The sequence below is a fragment of the Emydura macquarii genome, unplaced genomic scaffold, assembly GCF_026122565.2.
Source record: "Emydura macquarii macquarii isolate MOO-44397 ecotype Brisbane River unplaced genomic scaffold, CSIRO-AGI_Emac_v2 contig_1263, whole genome shotgun sequence".
Lineage (NCBI taxonomy): Eukaryota > Metazoa > Chordata > Testudines > Chelidae > Emydura > Emydura macquarii.
The window spans coordinates 8094446-8109425 of NW_027131400.1; the positions used below are offsets into that span (position 1 = coordinate 8094446).

At 39.2% G+C, this 14980-nt stretch overlaps 2 protein-coding genes across 2 annotated transcripts; one reads left to right on the forward strand and one right to left on the reverse strand.

Moving 5' to 3' along the window:
- Positions 1 to 228: 228 nt before the first annotated feature.
- On the reverse strand, positions 229 to 4138 carry MRPL32 (mitochondrial ribosomal protein L32). The gene is made up of 3 exons (XM_067550380.1): positions 3799 to 4138; positions 2077 to 2261; positions 229 to 1117 (listed from the first exon to the last, which is right to left on the reverse strand). Exons 1-3 carry the CDS (start codon positions 3914 to 3916, stop codon positions 863 to 865), a joined length of 558 nt encoding a protein of 185 aa, XP_067406481.1. The 5' UTR covers positions 3917 to 4138; the 3' UTR covers positions 229 to 862.
- A 74-nt stretch (positions 4139 to 4212) lies between these two features.
- Positions 4213 to 11983, forward strand: PSMA2 (proteasome 20S subunit alpha 2). Its single transcript, XM_067550378.1, has 8 exons — positions 4213 to 4367; positions 6699 to 6775; positions 7464 to 7596; positions 8062 to 8184; positions 8870 to 8951; positions 10347 to 10420; positions 10880 to 10937; positions 11020 to 11983. Exons 1-8 carry the CDS (start codon positions 4324 to 4326, stop codon positions 11134 to 11136), a joined length of 708 nt encoding a protein of 235 aa, XP_067406479.1. The 5' UTR covers positions 4213 to 4323; the 3' UTR covers positions 11137 to 11983.
- Positions 11984 to 14980: the final 2997 nt, after the last annotated feature.

The window sequence follows — 14980 nt, forward strand, 5'->3', positions numbered from 1 at the left end:
TGATGGTCCACCATTTGGAAATTCTTTATTATTGTCCTTACAAATGTTTCTAGGGACTATGCTTAACGTTTGTGCTTTCATCTAAGGATTCCAAAAGTACTTTACAATTACTAAAGGCCTTATAACATCTCTAAGTTAAGTTTTTATTTCACATCTTGATAAGCAGAGATGTTAAATTACTTGCTCTTGGTCACACACAGCCAGTGGCAGAAAGGAATATAACAAAACTTGAATGCCAGTCCTTTATTCTAAATACTCAGTGATATTCCCAGCTCAAACAACTCCATTTCACAGAGGCCTAATCTGAAAATTACCTCTGCTTTCCATGCTCTTCATACATTTTTAAAATTGATTTTCTGTTAATATTCTTGGCATCTACTCAACAAAATTATGAAAAGTCAGACAACTTTTTCAGAGTAGCAGTCAAAAAAAAAAAAGAGAGCACTGAGAACAGCTCTCCCTGTAGATCTTAATATACTTTATTTTACAGCTGAGAATGTCTGACATTTCATTAATTAAAAATCAACATTTAATTTTACAGTAATATAGCATTAAAGCAGTATGTTGTACTTAATGTGCAATAAGCATGCACCTCAACACAAAGCTGTTCCTGATTTCCTCTCACTTTTTACTACTACTATACTATTACTTTCAGATGTGTTTCCCATTCCTTATTATGGCAATGACATTGGACTTCAATCCCACATAAAGGAAATGCTTTTGAAGTAGGTTTTCCAAAAGGTGACATCTTCCCATCTTCGCTTTAAATGAACTAAAAAAGTAAATGTTCTCGATAAACATCTTCTTCTTTCCTGCAGCATCAACTGTTTTTTATAACATGGAGTTCTATAGTTCTGTGGCATCAGTTCTGTGTGAACCAGCTTGGGCGCTTTCTGTTCCTTTCAATAATTCGCTTGCCTTCATCTTGTTCTGTGGGCTTCTCTCCCTCATATAAGACTACAGTCTCTACGGTGGCAGCATTAAATGGTCCTGCTTCCTTTTCCTTTATTTGGATCCTTACGAGTTGAGTTTCCATTTTAATCTTTTTGTAACAATAGCCGCAAAGGACATGCTTCTGTTTCAGATTGCCACATTCAGGACAAACATCTATATTTCTCTAAACGAAAACAAAAGCAGGGAAAGTTTAGAAGTTAAGAAGTTGGGACAAACACGGAAAGACTTCCTAAAAAGCTAAGAGATGTTGGGGTAAATGTAATGAGCAATTGCTATTTGTCCTAATAAAAGCTCATTTCATTTCAGTACAATGTCGTTTTCCCACAAGCACCCACATATAATACTGCCATGCAAATTCCAATTTCACTAATATGCGGCGTACTAGTCCTCACAATAAAAAAAGGAATCTGGCATATTTGCCCACTTAAAAGCAAAGATTTAGTAGTAGAGAACTGCAGTGTAATTTCATACAGTATTACAAAGACTTTAAAGCATACTACAGTTCCATTTGTTTATATAGCAACAAGTGTAAAATTAAGAACTAACCACGTATAAATCTACACGAACCAACTATGTGATGGTGGTAGTGGTGGGTTTGTTCTCTTACTCATTTGAAAAATTTTATTTATAGACACTCCTGCAACAAGTTAAGGGCTTGATCCTACAAAGTGACCACTGGGACAAATGTTTACTATCATGAACAGTCCCTTTGAAGTCAATGGCTAAAGTATTATGCCTGATAATGTTTGCAGGACTGGGCTCCAAAACACTCAAGTTCATCTTGATGCGCAGGACATTTAGGCATTTCACTCACACTGAGATGTATAAAGGGAGTTCATATTTTATTGGTTTGGATCTCAACGGTAATCTTATTTTAAAATGCAGTTTGAGTTTGCACATTTTGATTGTATCTTAGATTGTAGTTTTATAAGTGGCATAAATATTTTAAATATATATAGAGAATTTCCAGAGAGCTTTTAAAGGTGTTCTGACCATCAACGTACATTCTTTTCTGAGCTTTAGAAAATTATGAGCCCAAGTGTTCTCTAAATACGCTGTGCATTAAAAAAAGTTATTTGCAATGAGTGACATGACAAAGCCAATAGAAATTTGACAGATTACCTTGATTTTTATAAGTTTACTGGGGTGTCTTCGTCTGCAGCGGTTCACCTCAATAGTACGTCTCTTCTTGGGAGCTGCCATCCAAAAGATGCTATCTAAAAAGTTTGGCGCTTCATTACTTTCTTCACTAATATCTTCCTCTGGCTCAAGAAGAGTCATTGGAGCCTGAACAGCCAATGCTGGTGCTTCAGAAAAAAAAATTAAAAAATGTATCAAATAGCTTACACCTACTGAATTGTTCAGTTAATCAAATCAATACTTTTGCAATATGTTAAATGGCAAATGAAATTGTGCGGCGTACATGAGCATGGCTCTGCAGAGCTCTTAACTTAAGAAAACCACCATTTCTTTGTAATTTTATGAAAAGATGGATAATATCCAGTTAGGTCTATACAAAGATTTATTTAAATTACAAAAACAAAAACACTTCATTAATGTACAGTTCAGGTTCCTGCTATACAACAATACCTTCTTTTCCCACATCCTTCTGGAACGTGGGACTTCAAAACCCTTAACTCTAACATTACAAAACCAGAAAACATTTCACTTTAAGTCTCCCTACTTGCCTCTGAAAAGAACTGTAGCACTGCAAGAAAACACAAGCCACAAACCTACAAAACTCAGAAAAAGTACAGTCAAGATTCCTATTCACACACGACTACCACTAGTTCTGCCCTAGGTTCAATTCTGCTGATGAAAATGGGGGTAGTTATTCAAGCTTGTAAAATGATCCCAATCCAGTTTTTCAGATGTCACTAGTCTCTATGGTAGGATTTATAGACGCATAGACTTTAAGGTCAGAAGGGACCATCCTGACCATCTAGTGTCTGATCTCCTGCACATTGGAAACCACAGAATCTCACCCACCCACATCTATAATAGACCCCTAATCTCACACTGAGTTAGTGAAGGCCTCAAATCATGATTTAAAGACTTCACGTTGCAGAGAACCCACCATTTACATTATTTTAAACTTGCAAGTGTCCCCTGTCCCATGCTGCAGAGGAAGGTGAAAAATCCCAGGGTCTCTCCCCCTCTTCGAAGGCTGTTCCAAAACTTCACTCCTCTGATGGCTAAAAATCCTATTTTTCTAATCATAAGGCATCTATCATGCACTGTAGGAAAATGGATGCATTTAAGGCAGGGACATCCCAACTTCAGGCCTAGGGAGGGGAAATGGTTTTGCTAAGCTCCAGGACCAAGGTTCAAAGGAAATGGGTCAGTGCTGGCTCGGCCATAGCTGTCCTGTTGTGCCCTGAGGGAAGTCACTTGCTCTCACAGTGCCTCAGTGCCCCATCGGTGAGGCAGGCAGGACAATGCCTCTGGGGGGCGGGTAAATCCATCAGTGAATGCAAACGGGGAACTCGGGACAGTGAGCCACAGCCCAGCAGCACCAAGAAAGAGCTCAGGAGCCTGCAGGTCAGATGCCAGCAACGTCCACTTCACTCCCCGACGACACCTGGAGCTGGGCGCAAGGGGCTGAAAAACTGGCACCATTTCAGCCGAAGAAATGGGAGTGGGCCCAGCAGGGTGACCAGAAGTCCCGGTTTTATAGGCACAGTCCTGATATCTGGGGCTGGGTCTTACATGGGCGCCTATTGCCCCCATCCCGACGTTTCACACTTGCTATGTGGGGGGAACAGGAGGTCGCAGCTGCACCGGGGGGGCTGCGAGAAGGCAAGCCCTGCCCCGGGCCGGGAAGGCGCTTGGGGATCTACCTACCGCATGGGGGGCCGGGCAGCCCCCGCAGGAGGCTCCGCTGCAGCTGCCCCCAGCAGCGCTGCAGAAGCCCGCGGAGGCCGCGAGCCGGAGGAGACCAGAAAACCACCAGCGCCGCCATCTTCCCCTGGCCGTGCGGTGCAACCCGGCCCGGCCCGCGCTAGCCTGGGAGAGGCCGCTGGGCACGTTGGGAAAGCGAGTCCTCTGCTCGCCCCGCCCTGCCGACCTACCGCCCGCCGCGAGGCACACAGGCGCGGGACTGGCCCCACTCCCAGCAGTCCCTGCGCACCCCTCGAAGCGGGACTACAAGCCCCAGCAGGCCTAGCGGTTCTAATCCGCGCCCTGCCCCGACGCAATCGCCTCGGGGCCGGGGAGGAGCTCTTATTAGCGCGTGAAGAAAGGGACGTCCCGGCATGCCCCGCGCAGTTCCCAGTCTCCCACCAATCAGGGAGCAGCGTTTGGAGTTCGGCGCACGCGGTGACGGTTGGGGGGAGGCGGTGACTCAGCGCAGGCGGGGACCAGGCCAAGATGGCGGCGGAGCGCGGCTATAGCTTCTCTCTCACCACATTCAGGTAGCGGGGGGAGGGGAGGGAGTCCGGTCATCGCCAGCCTAGGGGGCGGCGGGTTCCTGGCGTTAGCCGCGGCCGAGGGAGTTTTTTCGTGCCCGGAGCGCCCCGGACGGGACTGGGCGGGCAGCAGGAGTCGGTTTGGGGTCCCGGTCCCAGTCCCGCTCCGGCGTTACCAGGCCCCAACCTCCCGGGGGGGATGGGTTTAGAAAGTGCCCAGAGCCCTTCACAGGGGTTCGGGCTGAGCCGAGCTCACGTCCCATCCCCCCCCCCCCCAACCAGCCCGCTGCGACTCGCGGGCGCCGCCCTGCCGGCGCTCCCCGCGCGGTGGGGTGCCGCGGCCTGCCTCGCTGCGGTGGGGCGGGAAGGTGAGTCGCAAATGTTACACACCAGCCTCAACAAAATCCAAACCCCCGCCACCATCGAAATGCCTGCCTGCGTTCTGTGAAACGTGGTCTCTGCTCGGGTGCGCCCGCTTCACATCAACCAGCAGAGCAAGCAAACTTGCATGTTCTTTTTTGGAAAGCCGCTGTGAAGTAACCAGAAATATTTCCTCCAAAGCACAAAAATAGAAACGGACAGCAGGAGTCTGCCCTACTATTGGGAAAGTGTACACACAACCTGGGGGGGGGGAAGAGGGGGACACTGTAGAGTTGCAAAGTGTTGACCTAAACTGGTTGAAATACAGTAGAGAAAGTATTTCTGTATTAAACCTAGAATTTCCATTTATTTTAGGGGGACCCTTTTTGGTTTTGTGTATTAGACACATTAAGTTTTGTAGTTTAATGTGTTCGGTGTTCTACCACAGTTTGAACATTGTTTCCTAATGGAATTACAAACATTTTAACTCACAATAGCTACTGTATTTCCTGAAACTTACTTCAAATCTACTTGGCTTTTGTTTCTCTAAATTACCCCTTCGCGTCCTGTCCTGTTCTTCCTTCCCCCCCCCCCCCCCCCAAAAAAAAAAAAAAAGTCTTGTTGCAGCACGTTAACTGCCCTTTATGCCATTATCACTCAAAAAACAAATCGCTTCTTGTGCAAGCTGATGTTCCAACTGCTTTGGTAGTATCCAGTATTTTATGTATGGATCTGTTGCCAGTGGTCATGGTTTTTGCATGCGTGGTGTTCAGGACAGGGTGTAGAGAGTTCAAAATATGTACCTCAGTATTTACTTCACTTATAATTCATAAGCAAAAGCATAGAAGTAGATTCTTGTTCACTGGGTCACTTTTCTAACATCCAGAGGTACAGGGTCACAAACCTCATAACTATATAATTGCCCCTAAAAAGTTTCACAACCTGCATACATTTAGCATCATTTAAATGCAGCCTCTTCTGTGCTGGAAATCTTAATGTGTCTTATACAGCATGCTGTAAAAGGGGGGATGAAGGGGAAGACTTGGCCAGGTATATAGGGCTGACTTCTATTCCTACAAAAAGTACAATGCTCTCTTTGATTTCTACAGAGAGGACAAGACTTCCAGTTTTAAAGCGTAGTTCAAAAGATTAGATAAAGAGTACATTGGATGGCCACTCAGTTTACATAATCACTTGGTTAGATGAAGATCTACCTGTTGTTCCAGGAAACCTAGGTATTTTAAGCTTAATGGGTAAGCATTAAGTTGACCCTGTATAAACAAATTCACTTTATGCCTGGAACAAGTGATTTTTTTTATTCACCGTTCTGTAGAAAAATTATTTTTTGTCACCAGTAAGTTTTATCAGTAAGGGTTGGTGTGATGGCCTGCTAAACTCACAATTTTTGTAAACCCACACTATGCAATACCCTAGTTTATGACTGAGAATGAATAAGTATTTTTCAGTTATCTGAAATGTTGTCGTGCCTAAGCCTGCCTTCAAAAAATCTGTACAGTTAAAAGCAGATTACGAAAATGAAAATAAAATTGATTTGACAGTCATTCTTCCTTGAGTCGTCTGCTTCCTGTTTGCCAATAACCCATGCTCCTGCTCCTAAGTGAAATCATCAAATTGAGTGCTAATCTCTTATTAATTGAAAAGGAGTAAAGCTTTTTGAGTCTGCCTCCTTATGTTTTACTTGGGTTCTAGAAAACAATTTTCATCAGATATGGTGTAAGCAGGGGCACACAGAAGCTTTATGACAGAATTCTGCAACAGCAGGATCTATGATAAACCAATCCAGGCCCTGTTCAAGCTAGAATAAGACTCCAGACTTGCTTTCATTTGTGATCTACATAACTTGATGCTAGATCTCAAGAGGTGAAAGGCAAATGTGTTTAGTTTTCAGATAAAGAGTTGAAGATATTTTCTTAATAAACTATCTTATGACTGAATTGTATCTTTTCTCCTTTTTAGCCCTTCTGGTAAACTTGTTCAGATTGAATATGCTTTGGCAGCGGTTGCTGGAGGGGCCCCATCAGTTGGAATTAAAGGTATAAGAAATTTTCAAAGGTATATATGAAGAATGTGATTAATCCAATGCTAGATTCAAGGATCTGGGTTGTAACATGATGCAGCCTGTAGGGAGAATCACAATAGATTTTGGCTATTTGAAAATGCATATTTCCTAGTTACTCTGTTGATCTAGGGAGAGTTGATGTACAAAATAATGTGGAATTGCATTCTTCATACTTTTTAGATGATTTTCACATGCCTTGGTGGGCATAATATCTCAAAGCCTTGATTTCCAGAGAAACAATTTTAAAAAGGGGAGGGGAGAGGAGACTATAAAACAAAGATACAGTTGTGAGGAACATACACTTTTGGTAAATAGTTTAGTGTAAAGAGAAAATTGATGGAACTGAAAATCTTTACTCTGATTCTTGTTTGTTGGATAGATAGCTCCCGTTTTGAACTAATGTACATAACAGTTACACCTATTGTAGCAACTGCAGTAACTTCCTTATATACATTTTAAAATACGAGGGATGAAGGAGGTATGTTCCACACCTGTGTGGTGTGGGGTAGATGCTCTAATAGATGGCAGCTTAATTTGCTAATGTAAACCTTAATAGATCTGTGGGAACCAGGGGGAACTTTTCACATGCCAGCAAATTGTTCTGTGCTTCAACTGCTTTTTATATTGAATGTATAAACAGAAAAATATTTCTTTCTTTCCAGCTGCAAATGGTGTGGTGTTGGCAACTGAGAAGAAACAGAAATCCATTCTCTATGATGAGAGGAGTGTACACAAAGTAGAACCAATTACTAAACACATTGGCTTGGTGTATAGTGGCATGGGTCCTGATTACAGGTATCAGAAAAACTGCTGTTTGAGAGGGTGTTTGTATTGATATTGATTTAGATCTTAAATCACGAAAACTAAAGGCGCTGGTGCAAATAGACCTTTCTGGTCTCCCAACAATATTAAAGCCATCAGTTGTCTCTTAATGGGTAACCATGCTGATGGTGTCTCATGTAATGTTATGCTTCATTTATACTTTAAGTGAATAGAAAAATAGAGACTCAAACTTATGAATAGAAAAATGATAGAGAATCAAACATTTATGAAAGAAATAGTTTCAAATCAAGTAGGGTTCCATATTTCCTTATGTCTCAGGGTGACTTCAAAGTTGATGCATAATATATCCCAATAGAACACATGTATGCATTCCCTTAAATCACTCTGGCAGTGATGATACAGAATCGTTTAGTCCTATGCTGTCATAGATTTTTAGCTTTCTCATATAATTAGAACTTTTGGTTTGTTCTTTTGTAGAGTACTTGTGCACAGAGCTCGGAAGCTTGCCCAGCAATATTACTTGGTCTACCATGAACCCATTCCAACAGCTCAGCTAGTACAGAGGATTGCATCTGTGATGCAGGAGTACACACAGTCTGGGTAAACAGTTCTTACTAAACCTGCTGCAATGTTGTCTATTTTTACCATACATTATGTTGCATTTTTTTTACTAAATTAATTTTTTTTTGGCCTTGGGCTGCTTATCATATACATGGGAAATTACTTAATCTTTCTGGCTCAAGTTTCCCTACGTGTAAATTACTTACCTAACTCATGGTGGTGTTCATAACATGTTTTCTGATGTGTAGATGAAAGATACTGTGGAAATGTTCATTATTAGTTGACAAGTAAACATTTTATGTCTGAAAGGGAGGGAGGAACTTTCTTGGTCAAGAAAAGTCATGACAACGTAGTGTGGGTGATACATCTGTTCATGTCTTAGTGGGTGGAATGTATTGTTAATAGTATCTTGAAAGTGTAAAGTCCAAAGATTCAAAATATTATACATTTCTGCACTATGGACTAACCCCATTCAGTGTTAAAAAAGAGGAGAGGCAATGAGAAAAGGACTGTTGTGTATATTAGAGCCAAAATGGAAAAGATAACCACGTAGTAAAAATCCATCTGGATTAGACTGTGAGGAAGGACTTGATTATGGCTAATTTAGTTTTTAAAAAATGAAAATTGAGATAGTGATTAATATATTTAAGGGAGGTCTTAAGAACTTTTAAAATAGATAACTTCAGATTTAAGCAGTTGTGGTTTTTTTTTTCTCTCCCTATAGTGGTGTACGTCCTTTTGGAGTGTCGTTGTTGATATGTGGTTGGAATGAGGGGCGACCATATCTATTTCAGTCAGATCCATCTGTGAGTGTCAAATGTTTAGTATCGTGCAATTTTAAAAACAAATTTATTTTTAAATAGGCATTCAAACTGTTGTGTGTACTTATGAGATCCTCTCTGTGTGCCGGTGGGAGGGGGAAGACGGACTTTGGACACTGAACAAGTTGATCGCCTCTTAAGATTTAACCTAATTTACGAGTAACATAATGATCAAAATTATTAATTCAAATGAATTCACACATACAGTGACAGGACTGTAAATGTATTTTGCAAATCCACCATTCTGTGGCCAAGTATATATATATATATATATATATATATATATATATATATATATATATATTTACACTACTTGTATTTAATAGATCTGGCTAAAATTTTTGGACGAAACTTTTTTTGGGGTGAAGAATGTAGTTTAGACAACACTGAATTTAATAAATAGGTAATTGGAAAAAGACCCCCTAGTAAAAATGTGTAATTTCCCCATTTTCTAAACAAAAATTTTGCTTTTTCAGTTTGAAACAACTTATTTTGAAATTTCCATCAGTTTTATTTTTAAAAAATTCAAAAGCATTTTATAAAAAGCTCAAAACGAAAACTTCATTTTGTGGAGACCATAACATTTAGTATGACCTGAAATGTATTTTTTAACTTTGTGATTTGCTGAAATTTTGTTTCTTGATCCAAAACTGATTTTTTTCCCCTGACTTTTCAGAATTGGCAGCAAACCAAGAAATGTGTTATTCAGACAGCTCTAGTATTTAATGAAGGAAATTAGTCATTGTAACGATCCTTGATGAAATTTTAAAAAACTGAAATGTACCAAACATGTTAATTGCCTTGAAAAAGTGATATTGAGTATATTTTACCCTGATTGATGCATACAACTTCCACTGAAAAGGGAGTTCTTGCTCAGATTAAGGGCTACATATGGCCCTGAGAGGCAAAATATGGTGTTATAGTTTAAATAATGTAAATAAAAACTATGCAATTTGTCATTTATCATAAAATAATATGTAAAATGCACTGTAATAGACAGTGGAGGTACACATTTCTCAGTGAGTTAGTCTCTGCACTATTGGGAAAGATGAAACACTTCATCTCTGTCCAGAGAACCACAAATTGAAATTGATTTTAATCACTCTTTTTCCATCAAATTCACCTTTCAAGGAAGGGGGGATATGTCAGCTGAAAGTACACAGTATCTTAAGTAAGGGAGTATTTGTACTTTCTCAGCAAATAGCTAGTCCTCAAAACTACTTTCAGAGCCTTATGTAGATAATAGGAGCCCTAGTATATGCAAACCAAAAAGTTTTCATAAGAAACTATTGTATTTTACTTCACAGATTAGTTGAATGATTAGTAAGTGTTTAGTTTGAATTGTTTTTCATGTAATTTAATGTGATTTCATCTGTCCAGGGGGCTTACTTTGCATGGAAAGCAACAGCAATGGGAAAAAATTACGTGAATGGAAAAACTTTCCTTGAAAAAAGGTAATACTTCTGCTTTATCAGTCGAACTCCTAGAATATTGATATATACATCTATATCAGCCAAGTTCAGAATTTCACAGCCAGATTACAATGTGTAATCATTTACAACATTTTAGAAGTTCTGATGTTAAAGTTAAATGTTAAAGTGAAGATACTAGAAGCTTATGGGTAAAACCGGAAAAAATGTTCCTGCTTGCTTAGCACAAACTTCTTGACCAATCTGTGTATGAGGGTGTGTGTGTTGGGGGGACGGGAGGAGAATGGTCCAGTGTAATATTTACAGGTTATATTCAACATCTTGCAGGTTTGAAGTGGTTTTATTCTGTTTTGTCTCTCTCATTAATGAAATAATTCTAATCCAAGTTGCATGTCTGAGACTCTAAATACATGATGATTCTAATGATGTTTGAGAGAATATCTTAGGCTTAATACAGAACTATGATCTCATTCTTTTTTGTAGATACAACGAAGATTTGGAACTTGAAGATGCCATTCACACAGCTATTTTAACACTCAAGGTTAGAGAAATACTTAAATAGGTTTCTTACTGTTGTATGAAAATCATTGATACGGTTAAGGAAACTCTTTTCTATCCAACAGGAAAGCTTTGAAGGGCAAATGACAGAAGATAACATAGAAGTTGGCATCTGTAATGAAGCAGGGTTTAGAAGACTGACTCCAACTGAGGTTAAGGATTACTTGGCTGCGATAGCCTAGTAATCAGCAAGACAGTATGGATTCACACAGATCTTTTTAATTCTGGCTACTTAAATGTTTTTGTTTGCAGTTTTTGCATACTTTATTTCTACATGGTTTGTCTGACAAATATTTTAAATATTATGCTCCAAAATCCAAATGCTCTGGTCCTAATAACGACACTTGGAATCTTAATACAAATAATTATTCCCATTTATATATGGAATCTTTGTACATGAAACTGTACAAAATTTATAGTTATAATGAAAGCTTATAGAAGCTAAAAAATAAAACATACAAAGAGCCCAGTTTTGGGGGGGAATATTTGTGTTCTTTAATTTTCTATATAAAGTTCAATTTCAGTATAATTTTATTAAGCACATATAACCTCAGAATTCTTTGGAGCTCTGCCAGCCAACCTAAATTGATATTACTCCTTTTTTTTACTTTTTTTAAACGTGTGAGGGCACATGAACATTACTTAACATCAGGATTTTATTTACAGTGTGATATTAAAAAGCCCAAACAGTTGGCTTCAGTTAAATTTGCCCAAACGTGGAATTATCTAATATCTGCTACATATAATGCAGGAAAAGCTGTGTCCTCCAGGTATGGTGTGGAACTCTCCATTTAATTCAGTAAGAGTTCTGCTTTTGGAACACTAGAATGAGCCCTAAACTTACATGTCTACTAATGCAGGTGTTTTGTTACTGGAGTGTGTTTCATAGCTCAAGAACTTTCATTTTTCAGAATAAAAGTACTATTATTTGAAATGTTGTGGGAAAATAAAGATCCTACTAGCTATACAGCCCACATGCTCTCTTCCAGTACTATCAATAAAATTCTACTGTAAGTAGAAAGAAAAAACGATGCCTTAAAATATTCCTTGAATTGTGCTTAACTATGTAAATTACCCTTCAAATGTTAATCTGACTTGCATGAAGTATGGGACACTGCGTCAAGAACTTCTTTAGACGCAACTGTGAAATTGTACATCACAACTTCACAGGTATAAGACTGGGTGCTTAAGTGATCTATTTGTAGACAAGTTTTGGTATAACTTCCAAGTTACGTAGAATTGAGAATTTGCATTTCGTAAGAAACATTAGAGCATAAATACACTTTCAGTGCACAAAGTCTGTTCTACAGTCACTCAATGTGAGTGCTATTGGGGAATTGTTAGTAACTTTAGGTAATCTAAAACTTCAGTGACATCAAAATGTAAAGTGACCATAAGCAGGACTATTTTTCTTATGTAAAAAAGTGGATAGGTACACCCAGCAGCTTATCAAACTAAGTGAAAGCAACAACCGAGTGAAGAACACATTGTCTAGTTTGCAGAAACTTGCTTGTAAACTACTTAACTTGTGATAGTGTTCCAGACATTCTTCCTTGGGTCTTCCATAACACCATGTTTTAAATAAATCCCAGTAATTTAAGTAGGATCATCTGTAGCAAGTAGCCTTGATACAAATGTCACAGCAATAAAATTTTGTCCAGAAGACTGCACTGTGACTCACTCAATCCAGTTTGCTTAGTCTTTCATTCAGAAACACTAATTTCACTCCTAAATATCTTTGGTAAAAAAATTGGGTGATGGAATTGCAGTGCAGGTTATTTAAATCTTAAATTCATGCTTCCTGTGCCCTCATAAACCACTTGGAAAAGGAGAGAAAAATGTGCTTAAGCAAAGGCTTAATCTACTATGTGGCAGAACAGCATTCCAGCACCTCTCTCATGCTGCTATCTTGTTCTCTAAAACCTCACCTTTTCTATACAATTATAGAAAAGTTGGGCTAGAAGGAACCTCAAAAGGTCATCTAGTCTATCCCCCTCCACTGAGGTGCAACATAGTATACCTGACAAGTGTTTGCTTAACATGATCTTAAAAACCTCCAATTATGGGGATTCCACAACTTCCCCTGGTAATTTATTCTGGTATCTAATGATCTTTATAGTAATTTTCCTAATATCTAACTTAAACCTTCCTGCAGAGTTAAGCCAGTTGCTAAAAGTAAGACAAGTAGAAAAATTGATCAGCTCTTTTTATAACAGTCCTTAACATATTTGAAGACTGTGATCCGGTATCCCCCTCAGTATTCTTTTCTCAATACTAAACATTCACTAGCTGGAGGCTAGCACCACTGCACTGTTCGTTACAAATCTCCAGTCATGTACCTCACTTTTGAAGTGCTCCTTATGATTGCATTTGATAACATGCTCCAAAACTAAAATATCACTTAAAAATAACATTTTAAAAAGTAGAAAAAAAAATTACATTAGTTACCTGTATCTTTACCTTTCAGTTTAAAAAAATCTTTAAATTGCTAGACCCAAATGGTCAACACCTTTAAACAGTCGCCTAATCGTTATGGAGTATTTAAAAAGTGGCTTTATTTTCACTGCAGCTGAAGTGGTACAGCGGTGTTTCTACAGTAGGATTAAGCTAAGGGTTGAAGTGGAGGAAAAAGGGTAGTGGAACTCTACCAGGCTCTGTGAATCATTAAAATGAAAAATTCCTCACAGTAGGTTGTGTAGATGCTCAAAAGACAATTGTGTGTACTCTTCTGAGTTTCACTGAGCTTTGTGCTTGGTCTACCTTCAGCAGGGCTTGAATATGCCCATGGGTGCTGCTAGGATCCTTGGACATGCCTCTTTCTTGACAGGAGGTCCAGGGTGGGAAAAGTCTTCACCAGGTATTTGAATTCACATCCCTCAGAACTATTGTTTCTCATCTTTGCATCAATTACACACTGTTTGGAGACTTTTATGTACAGCAGTACTAGCCTAGTAGATGGGGGAAGCTGCAGACATGTTTTGATGTTAGAGGTTTTGACACAGTCCCATGTTACATTTTCATAAACAAACTAAGGAAATGTAGTCTAGGTGGAATTACTACAAAGTGGGTGGACAGCTAGTTGAAAAAACGTACTTCAAGTAGTTATCAATGGGTCACTGTGAAACTGGGAGGACACACCTAGTGGAGTCCTGCACGGGTCTGTACTTTGTTTGGTACTATTCAATATCTTCATTGGAGAATGGAGAGGATGTTTAAAATTTGTGGATGATACCAAGATAGGAGGACAGGATTAGAATTCAAAAGGACCTTGATAAATTGGAGAATTTGTCTGAACTCAACCAGATGAAGTTCACTATAGACAAGTGCAACATACTACACTTACAAAGGAAAAATGAAATGTACAAATACAAAATGGGAAATAACTGGCTCAGCAGTAGTATTGCAGAAAAAGATCTTGGGCTCCTAATGCATTAAAAATTAAATATAAGACAATATAATGCAGTTGCAAAAAAGGCTAATATTCTAGGGTGTATTAACAGGAATGTTGTATGTAAGCCATGTGAGGTAATTGTTGAATTCTATGCCCTGGTGCGACCTTAGATCTTACGCTAAAAAGAGTGCTTGAGGCCAATCTAGTAATAAACTATCTAGAGGTTTATTAACTAGGAAAAAGAAATGAGTTATTTACAAGTTAAAGCAAGCAAATCTATACACAAATCAGTTACCATCTAAATCCTAAGAGAGACAGAGTTGTGATCAGTCCATTCAAAGTGTCTTTCAGGGCAGACCCAGGAGGCAGCTCCTGAAAATCTCTGGCTTCAGTTTAGAGTCTATGGTCTCATAGAGTTCAAACAGCCAAAAAGATGGGACATTTTCCTATGGCTTTGTTTTATTTCCTTCATTCAGCTTCCAAGCCCACAGGAGCTTCTCAGGTGTGATAGGACCATTAACTAATCCTTTGGATTGTAATGGTCCTTGACCCATCTGATTTTGATAGTCCTTTTGGATGGGCAGGGGTGGAGGGTAAGAGGGGACCTATGCCTGATTTTACAAGTCCCAAGCAAA

Excerpts from the sequence above, each read along its gene's own strand:
- MRPL32 (XM_067550380.1), bottom strand. The coding sequence starts at position 3,916 with ATGGCGGCGCTGGTGGTTTTCTGGTCTCCTCCGGCTCGCGGCCTCCGC. Across the intron at positions 2,262-3,798 it reads GCTGCCCGGCCCCCCATGCG|CACCAGCATTGGCTGTTCAG; the intron begins GTAGGTAGATCC and ends TTTTTTCTGAAG. Across the intron at positions 1,118-2,076 it reads GTAAACTTATAAAAATCAAG|AGAAATATAGATGTTTGTCC; the intron begins GTAATCTGTCAA and ends GTTTTCGTTTAG.
- PSMA2 (XM_067550378.1), top strand. The coding sequence starts at position 4,324 with ATGGCGGCGGAGCGCGGCTATAGCTTCTCTCTCACCACATTCAG. Across the intron at positions 6,776-7,463 it reads CCCATCAGTTGGAATTAAAG|CTGCAAATGGTGTGGTGTTG; the intron begins GTATAAGAAATT and ends CTTTCTTTCCAG. Across the intron at positions 8,185-8,869 it reads CAGGAGTACACACAGTCTGG|TGGTGTACGTCCTTTTGGAG; the intron begins GTAAACAGTTCT and ends CTCTCCCTATAG.